Source organism: Callospermophilus lateralis, chromosome 15 (genome assembly GCF_048772815.1).
Source record: "Callospermophilus lateralis isolate mCalLat2 chromosome 15, mCalLat2.hap1, whole genome shotgun sequence".
NCBI lineage: Eukaryota > Metazoa > Chordata > Mammalia > Rodentia > Sciuridae > Callospermophilus > Callospermophilus lateralis.
In genome coordinates, this window is record NC_135319.1 from 22,156,526 (window position 1) to 22,174,330 (window position 17,805).

The following is a 17,805-nucleotide window of genomic DNA, read 5'->3' on the forward strand; positions in this document are numbered from 1 at the left end:
CCTCAGCCTCCCAAGTTGTTGAGAATACAGGTGTGCACCACTGCATCTGGCTCACCTTCCTGATAATGTCTTTTGATGCACAAAATTTTTAGCTTTGATGAAGTCCAGTTTATCTGTAGTTTTCTCCTGTTGCATGTGCTCTGGTATTTATGATACTATTGCCAAATCTAAGTTCATGCAGATTTCCCCCTACTTATTCTAAGAGTTTTAAATTTCCAAATTTAGATCTTTGATCCATTTTGAGTAAATTTTTGTATATGGTATAATATAATGATTCAACTTCATTCAAGAGGTAATCACATGGGTATCAAATTTTACCAACACCATTTGCTAAACAGACTATTTATCCATTGTATGGTCTTGGCACCCATTTCAAAAATCAATTGTCCAGTCATTAACCTCAATCAATTATTTCTCAAGGTTTATTTCTCAGCTCTCAGTTCTGTTCCACTGTTTTATATGTCTATCCTTATGCCAGTACCACACTGTTTTGATTACTATAGCTTTGTAGTAAGTTTTGAAATCAAGAAATAATGAGTCTCAGTTTCATTATGGCTATTCTGGGTCCTTTAAAATTCTCTATAAATTTTCCACTTCTGAAAAAAAAAAATCACCAGAGGATTTTGATGGAGGTCTCATTGAATCTGTACAGTACTTTGGATAGTATCATCATCTTAACAATACTAAGTCTTTTAATTCCCTAAACTCAGGATGTATTTCCATCTATTTAGGTATTCTTTAATTTTCTTTAGCAATTGTTGTCATTTTCAGTGTACAAGACATGCATCTTTTTGCTTAAATCTATTTCTTTTTAAAATTTTTTTAGTTATAGGTGGATACAATATCTTTATTTTTATGTGGTGCTGAGGATCAAACCCAGTGCTTTATGCATGATAAGCAAGCACTCTACCTCTGAGCCACAACCCCAGTTCTTGCTTAAATCTATTCTAGGTGTTTTATCTTTAGGATGGTATCTTAAATGGAATTATTTTCTTAATTTCCTTTTTAATTTATTCATTGTCAATGTGTAGAATAAAACTGCTTTTATGTGCTATTTTGTATCCTTTAACTTTGCTAATTTCATTTATTAGCAGTAAGTTGATTTGTTTAGAGTTGGATTTACTTACATTTAAAGTAATTATTACTAAGGAAGGACTTGCTTTTGCCAATTAGCTATTTTCTGTATGTCTTACATGATTTTGTTTCTAAAGTTCTCCATTATTATTTTTCTATGTTGATTCTTGTACTGTACCACTTTGATGCCCCTCTTCTTTACTTTTCTGTATCCTTTCTGGCATGTTTTTAGTTACTAATTTGGGAATTACAGTTAATATCCTAAACTTTCAAAAACTTTGTTTTTTATTGGTTGTTCAAAACATTACAAAGCTCTTGACATATCATATTTCATACATTTGATTCAAGTGGGTTATGAACTCCCATTTTTACCCTGTATACAGATTGCAGAATCACATCCGTTACACATCCACGTTTTTACATAATGCCATACTAATGACTGTCAAAAACTTTGTTTAAATAATACCAATTTAATTTTAATTAGTATACAAACACCACCACCGCCACCACCCCCCGTGTGTGTGTGTGTGTGTGTGTGTGTGTGTGTGTGTGTGTGTATTACTGGGAATGGAGAATGGAACCCAGGAACTCTTTACCACTAAGCTATATATAGAGATTTTTTTTTTTTTTTGAGACAGAATCTTGCTAAGTTGCTGAGGTTGGCTAAACTTGCCACCCTCCTGCCTCAACCTCCCAAAATGCTTGTATTACAAGTATGTGCCACCATGCCTGGTTGTTATGTTGCAGATCCAATCTTTATACATTATGTACCAATTAACATAGATTTATAATTACTCTGTTATTGATTTTTTTTAATCATATGGCAAAAAGAAGGAGATGTTATGAACAAAAAGTGAAGTGATACTTGCTCTTCTATGTATCTATATCACTGCCTTTACCTGTCCTCTTTGTTTCTTCCTTTGGCTTCATGTTACTTTCCGGTGTCCTTTCATTCATCCTGAAGGCCTTCCTTTAGCATTTCATGTAGCACAGGTCTACCAATGATAAACACCATCAACTTTTATTTATTGGGTAATGTCTTGGTTTCTCATTCACTTTTTGCATTATAGTTGTACATACTGATGAGATTTGTTGTTACATGTTCCTACATGCACATGATACACAATATAACAATACAATTTGGCCAATATCATTCCCCAGGACTTTTCCCCTTCTCATTCATTCTTGCAGGATAGTTTTGTCAGATATACTGGCTGACAGTTGTGATCCTTCATTTTCAACTTGGGCTTCGGTGCTCAATTGCTTGGTCAAACCATAGTCTACATGTTGCAATGTATCTTTTTAGATGTGATTATTATTTATAATCATTAGACTTCATGTAGATTACCATTCATAATGTATATGGGCCTCTTCCAATCAGTTTAGAGCCTTAAGAGAAAAAAGATTGAGATTTCCTGAAGTAGAAAAAGTTTTCCTCGAGACCGCAACATAGAAACCATGCCTATGTCTCTGAGTCCGTTCCTTAAAACTCCTCTCCATAGATGATTGAATCTAATCTATAATGATTTTGTTTACAACTTTTTGACTTTACAATAGTGTGAAAGAGCAACATGCATTCTGTAGAAACTGTGTTTCAAATTTAAAACTTTGATCTTTTATTTTATTTTTTTTTTCCTTTTCTGGGCTAGTGATGATGCTCCTTTGCAATGCTAGGTAGCAGCAGCATCAAGTGGCAGTTCCCAGTCAGCCACAGGATCGTGACAGGAAACCACAGGCACTCTATAGTGCACTGTTTTGCTAAGCTATAATGCTTGGCAGTAGGGTATATTAAGTGCCTGTGTGACTTAAATAGTTTCAACTTATGATGAATGTAGTGTCCTGTTGATTCTATTCCCCTGAAGAACTCTGTCCCATGCACCAGGCTTACTTTTTCTTCTGGCACTTTAAATGTGTCTTCCTGTGAGCATCACGCCTCCCTGACTTCTGGTGTGCAATCAGCTACTAACCTTATTAAGGACATCTTGTACGTGATGAGTTTCCTCTCTCTCACTGCTTGACTTTGTCTTTTGGCAGTTTGACTGTATCATGTCTTAATATGGATCTCTTAGAGTTTATCCTGCTGGGATAGTCAAGATTCTTGGATATGTATTTTCATGGCTTTCATTAAATTTGGAAACTTTCAATCATTATTTATTCAAATAACCTTTCTGTCCCTTTCTCTCTCCTCTCCTTCTGAGACTTCCATTATGTATATGTTGTTATTTACATAACATACATACATATATGAAGGTTTCCCACAGTTTTCCAAGATTCTGTTTATTTTGTTGTTGTTGTTGTTCTTTTTTCTTTTTGCCCCTCACTTATCCTGTTGTCAGATTTTCTGATTCTTTCTTCTGCTTACTCAAATCTGCTGTCAAAACTGTCTAGTGAATTTTTAATTTCAGTTATTGTACTTTTCAACTCCAGGACTTTTGTTTGGCTCTCTCTCTCTTTTTTTTCTTTTTCTTTCTTTCTTTCTTTTCTTTTTCTTTTTCTTTTTTTTTTTGATTTTTTTTCTCATAATATTCTTATTTTGTTCATACATCATTTTTCCTTGTTTCTTTTAGTTTTTGTTTACAGTTTTCTTTGGTTTCTTGAGAATATTATGATAATTTATTTAAAATAAGTTCAATGCTTCTTATTCCTCAGGGACAGTTTTTGACAATTGTTTTGTTTCCTCTTTCTGTGTATGCTTTGTAATTGCTGTTGCTTTTGTTGAAAATTACACATCCAAAAGTTATAATATGTCGTGGTAGAGTGCTTGCTCAGCATTCACAAGGCCCAGATTCACCCTCAGCAACACAAACACACACGCCCCCAAGACAGCAAATATTTTATTTTATTCCTCCTGGAAACTAATTTTTCCTTTTCCCCCCAGAGTTTGCTCTTCTTAATTTTTGAAGGCTTGGCCTATATTTAGTCAGTGTTTTGACAAAGATTTCCTTGAATGCCACGAGCTTTAAAATGAAACAAAAATCCTTCCATTTCTTGTGTGGTTGCTCTGTTGAGAAACTCTTCTCTCTTTTTTTTTTTTTTTTGGTATAGGGATTGAACTCCCAGGTACTCAACCACTGAGCCACATTTCTGGAACTATTTTGTATTTTATTTAGAGACAGGGTCTCATTGAGTTGCTAAGCACCTTGCCATTGCTGAAGCTGGCTTCAAACTCGCAATACTCCTGCCTCAGCCTCCCAAGCCACTGGGATTACAGGCATGCACCGCTGTGCCCGGTTGAAACACTTTTTAGCACTTATCCAGGTTGTCTACAATTCTGCCTCCGCCTTTACCCCCTGCTTTCACTGAGCCTATAGATCAGTGGCGAAAGCTAGGATCTTCAGTCTTTTCTGAGCATGCATCCCACACTGGGCATGCACTCTGTTTTCTAAATTGTTCAGATATATGAATGCTTTTGAAAGCCCTAATTTCTCAAAGAAATTCTTTCTCTCTCTCTGACTTTTCCTCTTGGACTTTATGACCTATATTGTATGTCCTGATTATAATCTTTTGTCCAGGCAACTGTAGGTTTTCCATTTGCCTCACAATGTTTTTGAACCCTGCTCATGGCTTTTCTACCCTGTGTAAATCCCAAGTTAGGCAAAGACAAGTGCCTTGTGTCAGTCCTTCAGGAAGTCCCCAAATGGATTAGAACATACAACACAAGAATCTGCCAATAGGATCTGCTTTGCATTCTCTGGAATTAAAGATGAGGGTCCATACTGGGAACGTGAGCTACAGTCTTCAATATGACACCAAGTCAGGGAGAAAGTGGGTAAGGACACATAACAATGCCACAAAGCTTGCTTACTGCTTTCAGGTTGCCTTTTTCTTGATTAGTGCTCTCTTTATTGCTATAGACCTTTGACTATTTTCTAGAATTATGACAAAGTTGGTTCTTACAGTTTCAGTGGTGGGAGGAAGGATTATTTTTGTCTATTTTTATATTTCTGCAAAGATATGGAAGTTTTGGGCTATCTACTCTGCCATTTTGCTGATGTCTGCAGGCCCTTTAAATTGTGTTCCTTACTGCCTCCATAATTGGCACAATCATAAAAATTCGATTAGATCATTTACATACCAAAATCATTAAAGCAGAAAGCATAAATGAACATTTTGTTATAATATATAACTTATTAGTATTGAGGGGAAAATCCCTCCTCTAGTTTGTCCACAAATCCTGTCAATGTTACCTGTCACCTCTCCCTGGCTGCTTATCTCCTATACTCTTGGGCAGGGAGACAGTATGAACAGAGGCTCTGAAGTCCAACCAATCTGGTTTTGAACTTGTCCCCATCAAATTAGTATCTTTGTGGGCAAAACCAAAGTCATTTAGCCTTTGTGAGCCTCTGTTTACTTATTGGTAAAGAAGAATGTGAATCCCCACCTCATGGAGTGAGATTCTGCTAAGAAATGTGTGTACATAGTAAGGGCTCAACAAGTGTCATTTTTTATTATTCCGGGGGAGCAGGTCAACTTAGGGAAAGGGAGGAGGGGACCGCTTGGATCATGTTTGGGGCACAGCAAGTGGTTGGGTCGGATGGAAGACAGTGTCCAGAAAGAGAGTCTGGCCTGTTTTGCCTATGCCAATGGACAGCCAGCAAAGGTTCTTGAACTGAAGTATGATGAGATCAGACTGTCTTCTAAGAAGCCAATTCTGAAGGCGAAGCTTCTGGCAAGAGAAACGGGGGAAAATGAACTATTAAAAAAAATATTAAGGGCTGAAGATGAAGCTCAGTGGTAGAGCAGTTGCCTAGGATGTGGGAGGCTCTGGGTTTGCTTCCTGCTTCCTTCCCAGCAAGAAACAAAGAAGAGGGTGGGGGGAAATTAAGCTTCAGTTAGAAATTATGTTCTGGAATTCAGAAGAAAAATGAGGGCAGGAAATTTGAATTAAGAGTATCTGACTTTAAATGACATCTACAGGCTAATGACTCCCCAATTTATATCTTTAATCAGGAGCTCTCATTGCCAGAATGTTGAGAAGGCAGCTCAGTCTCTGTGTGTCCATGGTTTCCAAACTGGACCCCTAACACTCACCTCCGCAACTCCTGGGTGCTTCCCTGTCTTGTTCATGCCAGCTGCACTCATTCAGTTACTCAGGCCAAAAACCTCGCAGTCATTGTTCACTCCCCTTCCCTCACACTCCCCACCAAGTCAGTCCATCCAGTCAGCTGTATCCCAAGGCATGTCCACAATCCAGCCCTCTTGCCCCTTCTTACCTCCCTCCTCCACCTTTTTGTTCAGCTGCCAGCATCTCCTGCCTGGATTACTGCACTGGCCTCCAGACTGGACTCCTGTGACCCCGCTTGTCCCCTTGCAGTCTCAGTATCAAAGCCAGGCGACACTGTTAATCCTGAGTTAGCGCATGACCTTTGCCTCTAAGAACATCCAGTGGCTCCCAGCTCACTCAGGGTAGAAGCCAAGAGCCTGCAATGGCTGCCAGACTCCTCATGGCCTTCCTGACCTGCCCTCTCCCACACTGCTCACCCTGTGGGCCCAGCCACACCCACCTCCTCCAGGACCCCTGAATACTCCTTGCAAACTTCTACCCAAGTGTTGGCAGTTGCTCCACATGGAAAGCTGTTTCCAACACTGTCTTCACTTTTCACTGTCTCATGTTTTGGATCTGCTTCAACAGTCACCTTCATGGGCAGGTCTTCTTTGGGTATTCCCACCTAAAATCTCAATTCTTCTTTCTGATTCTCTCTCTTTCGTCTCTTCCCTCCTCCTTTATTTCTGTTCATAACTACCTGAAACCACATATGCTTCACCTATTTACCTCATTATCCTTCTTGCGCACTTGGATGTGTGCTTCAGGGGAGCAGGGATTCTTGCCTGTTCCATTCTCTTCTAGCTCCCAGTGCCTAGAACTCTGCCAGGCATATCATAAGGAGCAATGAAGATTAGTTAAGTAAATCAACCTGCATGAGGTCAAATGCTGGAATCTCAGGAGGTGAAGGGGAATGAAGCAATGAAAGACAGAACCAGGCAGACAGCAGGATGTTGACAGGACTGGATCTGAGGGTCAGAGTGTTAAGAGAACCCAGAGAAAGAATGGGCACTGGATGTGGAAGGAGGCAGGTGAGACAGGAATTTCAAGAAGAGAATGGCCAGTGAACACCAAACTATTGAGCAGAAGTTATCTCAAGAAATAGATGAACTTATGGCTGAGAAAAGGACTTAGAAAATGAGTGCTTTCATACTCTCTCAGTGGGAAGGAAAATTGGACAGTGACCTTGGAGGTAAGCTTGGAAGTGTCTATTAAAATGTAATCCATACTGTAGAATCCAGCTGTTCCATTTCTAACTACTTCTTGTTTTAAAGAAAAATTGCACATAAACAAGGAGGTATGCCCATGAATGTTTTCTGCAACATTCTTGGAGATAGTGAAAATTGGGAGGGAAAAAACCCCAGAAATTTGAATGGCTAAATAAATCGGAGCACATTCAGAATGTGAAGTACAATGTGGAAGTGCAAAATAATGCAAGACTATGTGTATTGACAGGGCTTGGTCCCCATGACATAGTGTTAAGGTCATAAAGCACCTTCCTGAAAACCATGAATACCACCACCCCACTTTTATTGTTTTAGACCAAGAGGGGACTAGGGTAGAATTATGGATGATTAAAATATTTTGTCCATTTCTATAATTTTATTTTTTTAATCACAAATCTGCATTACTTTTATAGTCCAACAAAAATTTAGAGATTAAAATCAATTTTCCCCAACACGAGTACTTTTAAAAATTAAGAAAAGAGAATGGTCAGAGAAGAGTGGGGGAGAATTGGGTGGGCCATTGAATGTGGGTGGTTTCCTCTAGGGACATTCTGCAGAAGGTAAAGGAGTCAGTGGAGCTAAGGCAAAGACCCAGACCACAGGCGCAGATTGCTCCTCCCCCAGTAATGGAGGGGAAGGAGAGTTTTAAAATCCAGAGGAGCATTTTTATGGCTGAAGGAGATTTGAGGATTGTGTGGTATCAGCAGGTGGTTGATTTACAAAGTAAGCTCTGTATATCTATGCATGATAACTCATCTAATACTGGCTGCCAACAAGTCACCACAGGTGACAAGAGCCAGGGTGTTAATAGCGGCAAAGCAGGGGGCACATGCTCTCCCCTCCCATCTCCCGACCCTGCCAGCCACCACTTTAGGCCAAACACTAACATCACAGCAAGCAAATGTATTTGCAAGCCCTCCTCCGTAAAATCTGCATCTGAATTCTCGGTATTATTTTTAAAAACTCATAACCCTTTATCATTTCCTGAAGCCCTGCTGCTTTGGAAATATGCCCAATCTTTTCTGAACTTACCTTGCCTTAAACAATCTGAAAAGGTTTGTTCTTTCTTTATTATCCATGAGTTATAATAGCTCAGCAAAAACGTCTCCACTCTAGCCTCAATACTGATGTTTAACAATGAGTTTTAAGTAATTGTCCTGGCCAGGGTTACTCTCCGCCTGCTGTACTTAAATCTGCCAAATGACTCATTCCAAACAATTGGAAGGAATTGAAACTGACCCTTAAAATTAGAACCACCGTTATTTAGCTAAGCCACCCCAAGCGCCATTCTCTTATCCCTAGCTGCACATTAGCTGCACTCATTAATGGCCTTTCGCATTGCATCTGTGTTGAGGAAAGAACCACACCTGTCTGTATGCCTTGCCCTCCTATCCGGCAGCATTTAAATCATCCACTGAGGGTGCAAGAGGATGGAGCTCTTCCTGAGTCCCTTCGCTTTATCCAGATCCCTCTTGAAGAATGTGGTGCCACTTCAAAGAGGTGGGTGTTCTGCGGGTGGCCTTACAGCTTCTGGTTGATTTATGCTGGAGTTTAGCCACTGCCTTTGCACAGACTTTGCTTCAGGAAGTATGTTTATCTGACCTTTCTTTGAATAGACAACTACACAGCAGCTCAGGAAAAAAAATGGGTCCTCCACATAGAGCGGTGGCATTTGGATGAGCTGCTGGAATTCTGGGGATTCTTCTTCTTTGATCCCTTAAGCCTGCCCTGGCCATGCAGCTAGCTGGGCGCATCACATCCTGGACTGATGGGAAGGGGACAAGTGTCCTGAGGCTGAATGTATGATGTAGACCCTGCTGCTGCAGTTATCACTCCAATACAAATCAGACTTTCGTCCCTTGATCCACAAGAACTGGTGGTGATGCCCAGCATCGTTCTGTTTGTTTATTCGGGGAGACTGTGTTAACACTAGGCACCTGGAGGAGGGGCAGGGAAGGGATTGTGGTCAGTGGGGGAGACACATGCTCTTAAAGAGCCTTTCCTGGTAACCCCATGGAAGGCAGGGTGAGAGGAGATGCTCTCCTAAGAGGGTTCTTCCTAAGGAGCTTCATTTGCTCACAGATAAGGTGGACCTGCATTAATCAGCACCACCACCCCAACTCATATGGTGGGTTATTTGGTGGATCAAATCCTGTTTCTTTCTAGGTCTACACTATGTCATGTAAGAGTGACACTGTCCCCATAAAACAAACTCCAAACCCAGGTGCAAAGTGAGGCTGTGTCAGCTAGGCCCTTCAGGAAAGGGAATATGGGCAGGTTGCAGGGTGCTCATGCCCCCTAGACTCCTCCTCCAAGTTCCTTGTCCAACATTCTCTCCAGAATCCCTCAAACCTTGGAGAGTTGGCCTTGGGTGTGACTAGGAGAGTAGCAGCACCTTACTTCCAAAGAGGGAGCTGTTTCCTGATGCCTTCCTGTCAGATTTAAGTCCCTTCCTCTGCAGTGTCTTCAGACAGTGCAAAGCCAACAAACATGGAGGCCTCACTGTACCTTTCCACTGATGCTCCCTCCTCAGGGGGTGCTGCTTGAGGAACTGTAAGCCCAAAAAACCTGTGCTTTGTACTGCCTGCATGTCTCCCTAGATAATCAAAGGTAGATAATCAACTACCATTCCACACCAGCAGGACTGCTTCATTTAAACAAGTCATTGGTCCAAGCTGAGTGCCTTCTTCAAAGATGTTTAAGAACAAGACACTTAAACAGGATACAATAACATAAATATGCCAAAGAAAATGACATGGCATTCTGTAGAGAGAGGCATTAGCTGACGCAGGTCAATTAGGGTTGCCATCAGGGGCCCAAGCAGTGTTATCTTGTTAATAGAGATTCTCACTGAGTCTTTCTGAAGTTTCTTTCCACAAGTGAAATTAAAATCACACAATTAAAATGCTCACAGTTGGGGCTAGATGTTCTTGAACTGATTGAAAGATGAAGAAGTGGACACGCCAACATTTTGAAACAGCAATTGTCTCTGTAATTAAATGCAATTAACTGACATAAATGTCTGCTTTTCTCCTCTGAAGACTGATTGAAATGCTAATATTTTTCTAAAAAATATGTCCCCAATCTGATTTCTCTTTCCATCGCAGCTCAGCACAGAGAGATAACCACTATTTTTTTCCTTCTTTCTTGAATATGTACTTTAATAGATATTGGGCATGTATTTTTAATATGTAATTATGCATATTTATTGCCTGATTTTTGTTTATATCACAAGTATTATTCTTGCTATTTAAAAAAGTTCACAAAGAATGAATGGATAAAGAAAATGTGGTATATATACACAATGGAATTTTACTCAGCTATAAGAAAAATGAAATTATGGCATTTGTGGGAAAATGAAAGGAACTCAGAAGGTTGAGGGCTGTATGTTTTCTTTCATATGCAAAAGTTAGAGAGGAAAACGGAAAACAGGTTGGGATGGATCTCCTAAAAATCAAAGGGAGGTCAATAGAGGAAAGGGACCAAGAGGTGAGAGGTAGGGAGGAAGGGGGGAAATGCTGGGAAGTGATAGTAGCCAAATCATATTGTTATATTGTGTGCATGTGCAAATATACAACAAACACATCCTATCATTATGCACAACTATAGTGCACCAATAAAAAAGGTGGGGAAAAAAGTTCACAAACATCTAAATAAAATCTCAGCATATGAACCATTTTACCCGACCATTCTCTTTTTCATGGAATTTTGCCATTATAATAATATGGAAAGAAAGAACATCTTGTTGCCAAAATCTCCCTGTTTTTCTAGTTTTTTCCTTTATAGGAAAAAGGAAAGGATTTATTTTAAGTACAATTTCCTAGGCCAAAGACTACAATTGTTTCTCAAAGCTTTTGGTTTGTACTGTTAATTTCCATCCGGATAGTTTACCAATTATATTTCTTCAGTAAGAAAAGAAGCTGCCTAATCCTAAGTACCCTTTGACACTGAGCATCATCTCTGTGAGATTAAACCTGTGGAAAGGTCAGTAACCCTTTCCTAGAGAAAGGCTACTGCCCAGCAGATCCTCTGGGTCTGGAGTAATTTGTAACCAAGATCTGAATTTTTCGTTTCTAGCTCTGCTTCCCAGGCAGGGTGAGTACACATTAGGTCAGTCCATGTACGTGCCCACCATCTGGTTAACTTACAGCCATGAGCGGGCCAACAAACTGTTGTCATCCATGAGGACAACTACAATCAGATTAGTCTGGAGCCTGTCCCCATGTCCCCATCTCACTCTCTTTTCCAGCTGTGTTGACCAAAGATGGACATGATGTCTTCCTAGAGAAGATAGAAGACTGGAATGTGGTAGAACTCATGGTGAATGAAGAAATCGTCTTCCATTGCAACATTAAGGACTTGGAGTTTGGTAAGCTTCTTTCTGAGTTTTTAATTCAAACTAAGAGCCCCGCAACCTGCAGCACATGAAGGAGAGCATTCCAACCACACACAGTAAAATGCTTGTGACTGAGCTTCTTTCCAGAACACTGAAAACAGAAAAGAAAAAAAAAATGAACTTAAGCCCTGAGCTTTCAAATATATGATGGAATTTAAAGATAATAGCTTTTTCTGCTCTTTAATAAGGTGTGTTTTATTATTATTTGCTTTTAAAGTAATTTATGTTCCATTTGTTTGTTCTATCTAAACTTGCTAAGACAATTAAAGTCAATATGCTTGTAGTATATGGCATTATCAGCAACATTCTAGGGAGTTCTTTGCCCTGGAGGGCTTCTGGCCTGGAAGGCTGGCACTATGCATGCATCCCTGTGCTCAGAAGTAAGAGTTTTTACAATCCACTAACTCTGTTAAAGCCTAGTTAACATTTTAAATGCCTGTGGCCTTTGAAAATGCACTCCTGGTGTAAGCCCTAGTTGTATTTAATATAATATCAAACTGAGTGTAAAGGTGGCCAAAAGAAAATGATTTCTCTCTCCCAAGGAGGTGATGGTAAGCTAGACCCACTGTGTGAAGAGGCCAGAATAGCCGTGCTAAATGCCGACTGATCCCTTCGTGGAACAGACAATGTCAGCTGCCTCTGGCCATTCTGGGATGCCAGCAAAGTGGCCTTCCGGAACATGGACATCGGGCTCTACCAATCAGAACAAGGCGATGCTGGTCTCTGGTTTCCTGTATGGCTGCACAGGGGTCACAAAAATAATAAAACCACATCATTTGCAGCATCTCTCAATATTGACCCATAGGAATAGCCCTCCAATATCAGATACATACTGAGCTGAAGGAAATAATAAAATGCAATCTAATAACAAAGCACCATACCTTACTAATAACGCATCATTGCCAGAAGCATTTGAGTTTCCATTCTATAGTAAGTGAAGAGCTAGGAACAGATAAAATTAAAGGGAGGGAAAAGGTTGGGGTTGGTGGTAGGGGCAGGAATTTAGGCCTTGGGAAGTCTGAACCAAAAGTCAATGTCAGTACAGTATTTGGAAACCTGGTTATTTTTATAGATTAATTTCCTATTCCCACTGGAATAAATATTTTAAATTGCTAATATAAAATTAACTGAAATAAACGTTCAATTATCCTCCTTTAAAATAAGAAAAGTATCTGCCTTCTCTTATATTAGCCAGTCCAACAGGATGCTCTAAACAGGGCAGGAAGAGTCCTGAGCAGAAGCAGGAAGTAGCAGCCCATTCCTCTGGAGGGGAAAATAGCACTGTATAAAGAAGGTTGTAGCTATGGTCTGGATAAAAAAAAATAATATTCTTTTTGCTATCAGGTTCTATACACAAACTGCAGGGTAAATTCTTAGTTATAGAGTAAGGAAGAGGGGAGAAATGTAGACACCAATCTAATGACATTAAAGGTGAAGTCCTGGTAAGAAGGCCTCAGACAGGCAGATTACCCCACTGAAGACTGGGTCCTGTGTTGAAGGAGCAGGACTTTCAAGGCCTGTAGGGAACCCACATACCTGGGGAGCAAGCCTTCTGATGAACCTGGGCAGCCTCAAACCCTCCCACACCCCAGACTCCAAAGGCCAACAGACACTCCATAAAACCCCTTGTACAGGTTTTTTTTTTTTTTTTCCTCACATGTGATGAAATAGAAGATATAATTTTAAAACTTCAGGTCAAACATCACTTACCAGAGCTGACCCAGATTACCAATCACTTAGAACCTTTGAACATATTTAATCATAGCCTTAGTAAGAAACAGGCTCAAAAAATTTCTTTCTCTCAGTGTTTGTGTTGATTTTCATGCCTTTAGTGACCCTTGATTCAGTCTTATTTTTTTTCCAAAGACCAATTTCAGTTTCTATAGATTCTATGGGATTCTATCTTTGTTTCAATATAAACATTTTAGTACAAGAAAAATACATTTTCATTAAAGAAAAGGTAAGATAAGGATGAAAAATTTAATAACATTTTATTATATTTTACTTTGGGTTTCTTCTATTTATGATCTGAACGTCCATAAAGAGGCAGGTACAGAAACTGATTTTTACCCATTTGGGATCATATTATCTGTACACATTTTGTACTTTTTTTTTTTTTAACTTAACATATTATGTTGAGTTTCTTCCTGTGTGACTGAGCCTTTGCTGAGTACAGGCATTGAATCAGGAAAATTCTTCCTCCTGTGCAATGATTCCCATTTTCACTGCCAAAACTACTTCTGCTGAATACTAAAATTACAAGTGTTCCCCCATCTGCACTGGGAATGGTAATGTCAGCTCCAAGCACTGTGGAATCCCATGTCCTCTCTGGGGGCTCTGTAACCCTAATGTTGAACTGGTACCAGGTGCTCCATGCAGCCTCCTTGTTCTGTCCCTCCATGACCAGAACTGAAGGGCAGGTAAGGAAAAATTGCATGCAGATTATTAGAAAATCCAGAGTACAAAAAGCTTCTGGAAGATGCTTGTGCCCAGGGCTCTGCACTCCAGTTGAGATCAGAGGCAAATGATGTTTGATCCAACATTACTTGGAAAAGTCACAGAGGTGAAGAAATGGGTGGAATGGGGAAGACAGAGTAAGCCTATCATTCCTTCCACATCATAAATGTTTTCAGTGCCTTGATTTTTCCTTGTTCATAAGTGTGTGTAAGTGGTTGTCTTCATCTACTTTGGTTTGTTATAACAAAATACCTGACACTGGATAATATATAAAGAAAAGAGATTTGTTTACCTCACAATTCTGTGACTGGGAAATTCAAACAGCATGACATCAGAGTCAGGTGATGGCTGCTGGCTATACCACAATATGGCAGATGGCATCACATGTGAGAGAGAAGCAAGAAACAAGGTTCACTCTTCATAACAACCTACCTTGAGGAAACCAACCCACTCCTGAGAGACCCAAGAACTCAGGGAGGGGAGGGCACGAGAGTGGTCATGACCTTGTCACCTCCCAGTCAGCTCTTTTTAAAAAATTGAGCCACCTTTCCACACTATTTTGTTGGCGATCAAGCTCCCAGCACATGATCTTTAGGAGAAACCATATCCAAACCTTGGAAGGAGTACTTTTCAAATAAACATTGAAAATAGAATTAAGACTTTGATGTAGAAGCCATCTATCTTCTAGTGACATTTACCTCCAGCTAGCAGTAATCTAACTCTCCTCTGCCATTAGGAAGAACTTTTCTTTGGAAACATCTGAAGAACCTTTGTCTATCTTCTGTCTCCTTGAACATACCTCCCTCAGAGGGCCAGGAAACATAGCTTGCTCCCTATCAAGGGAAAAGTGATCTGTGCTTAACAACCTAGACACACAGATACATTTAACACTTTTAGAACAATACTTAATTAGATCACATTTTAAGTTTTATAAAATGTCAAATCAATGCCACTATTAGTGGAACATATAAAGAAAGTGACCTTTTAGAATAAAATTAGAAATATCACTCTCAGTAGTTTTAAAAAGATTGCTGGGAGCCATCAGCCAAGTAGGTATGACAAATTCCTTGCCAGCTTACTCCCATGCTGTCTAGTGGAAGGACTTCTGAAAGGTGACCTTGCTCAAGGACCAGGGCAGGATCCGTGTTTAGGGTGTTCCCCCTTTAGAATAGGGCAGTTTAGCATAATAGGAGATTAGGGTGTTCCCCCTTTAGAATAGGGCAGTTTAGCATAATAGGAGATTAGGGTGTTCCCCCTTTAGAATAGGGCGTATCCTGCTGCTGAGTTCCTCTTGAGTGCTTAGGGTCAGACAGTATATTTTGGGAGACAGAAGCCCATGCGGTGTGAATTTTGGGCAGAGAACGTGGATTCCCCCAGAGCGTGAACGGCCGGTGTGAGTTCGGGAATAAAGAATTGCTGTTTGAATCTACAAGCTGTGTGGAGACTCGTGATTTGTGCCCAGCCAGAGACTGCGGCAAAAGATATTTGAGATTGCTCCATTTCTTTCTTCTGCTTTTTAACAGTTAAAAAGAATAATTTTTCAGGGTGTCTTCCAGGTCTGCTGCCTGGGGCCTCACTGGCTATACCTGCTCTCTTCCTTAGGTTTGGCCTTTAAAATCTTAAATAAATAAGTAAATAGAATCTTAACCAATACCATGAAAAAGCCATGTAGAAGAGAACTGGGTTCAAAATCAGTTCCCAATGGGGCACAGCACTGCATGCCTATAATCTCAACTCCTCAGGAGGCTGAGGCAGGAGGATCACAAATTCAAGACCAGCTTGGGCAAATTTGTAAGACCCTGTTCCAGAACAAAAAGGAAATAGGGCCAGGGATGTAGCTCAGTTGTAGAGCACCCTATGTTCAATTCCCAATACCAAAAAAAAAAAAAGTTTGAGGGACTGGGGGTAGGGAGCAGTGGGGAGATGGGGGAAGAACCCCCAAAGGATCCTTATTCCTTCAGTGGCAAAGTCTGCTCCATTTGATACATCTCCTGGTGAGATGTATCTAGCTAGTGACATTTACCTCCTGCTACCAGGCATTGCAGGGTTATAGGGAAGGAACATCCCAGACGACAATGTGTGTTCATCTTGTGGATGCCAAGTTTCCAGGAGAAACACATCAGCTGGCCAAATCCAGATGAAAGACAAGAAACTACCAGCCCAGGTGTCTGACATAAAGGGAGGAGAGAGATTCTTGCCAAACTGTGTGAACATTTAAAAGGATCATGGAAAAGAACATATTAGACTGTGGTGTAATCAGGCACTCAGTGTAACCAGCTGTGAACCTCTGTTCTGGGGCCCTGTGTTCTAAGGCTTACAGAGTCCAGGCAGCAACAGGCTGAGTGCTAAGCTAGGATAAGAAAACAGGGGTAAAGCATGGGGAGGACCATGAATATCGCCTCATGTGGGGACTGTGAGGAGGAGGGGGAATGGTATGAACTAGTAGAACAGGTGCCTGGGCTTAGAGGGGGTGACCACCCCTCAACTCCAATACCACTGTTTTCTGTGCAGGAGGAAACTGGTCTGGTGGTCATCAATCTTCTGGATTTTTCCAAAAAGGCTAGGAATCTGGATTTCTATTTCAAACTTCATTTTTTGTGTGTCTGTACTGGGGATCCAACCCAGGACCACATGAAAGCTAAGCATCTATCACTGAGCTATACCCCCAGTCCCTCAAACTTTTGGCTCAATTTTTTAAAAAACATAATGCCAACTGAAACACATAATCAAGTACATTTGTGGATCATCCACTCTAATATACTTCTTTGGTCTAGGCATCATTTTCTTTTAATTTTTATTTATTCTTTTTAGATACACATGTCAGTAGAGTGCATCTTGACATATTATGCGTACATGGAGTATAATTTATTCTAATTAGGATCCCATTCTTGTGGTTGCACATGATGTGGAGTTACACTAGTTGTGTATCCACATATGAACATAGAAAAGTTTTGTCCAGTTCATTCTTTTGTCTTTCCTACTCCCATCCCCCCTTCCTTCCCTTTATTCTCCATTGTCTAATCCACTGAACCTCTCTTCTCCCCCTTATTGTATGGGCATCATTTTCCACATAAATTCCATCGTCCCTCTCCCCTGTCTACAGGTTTCTCTACCCTGGTAGCCTTCCGGTCTACAACGGTGATGTGTGTAGACACTTTTTTGTTCCAATGAAACCGCTTGACCCAACCATTTGGTTATGCAAATAAAAAACAAAGAGTACAGATCTCTTAAATAACACCTGAAAAGCTGAGTCTCTGAAAGCCTATTGTTCCTGTGATCAAGGCATTTTATTGGGAGGGCATTTTAGGCAGAGCTGCTTCTCTTGGCTCACATTTTCTGATGGGGACTGCCTCTTAGTGAAGTGTTAGACTACATCTGCATACACAGTCGCAGATCTCTGTGACAATGTGTGTTCTTGTTTGAGTGGTCCTTCAGAGGAAGTCAAGAACTGAGACCCAGAAGACGGAAGAAAAATGGTAATTCCCAGTCCCCTCTTCCCATGGGAGTGACAAGTTAGGAGGAGCTCAGTCCAAATTGTACTATCGATGCCCCCAATATGTAACACTTACGACCCAAACTTCTACCTCTAAGGAATGTACTGGCTTTAC

General features: G+C 40.4%; 1 protein-coding gene across 1 annotated transcript in view; it reads left to right on the forward strand.

Moving 5' to 3' along the window:
* Window positions 1-17,805, forward strand: part of C15H10orf53 (chromosome 15 C10orf53 homolog) — a 30,553-nt gene that overhangs the window by 4,072 nt on the left and 8,676 nt on the right. Inside the window, 1 exon segment of the mRNA XM_076835341.1 lies at window positions 11,594-11,713. Within this exon segment, the coding sequence (XP_076691456.1) occupies window positions 11,594-11,713 (120 nt within the window).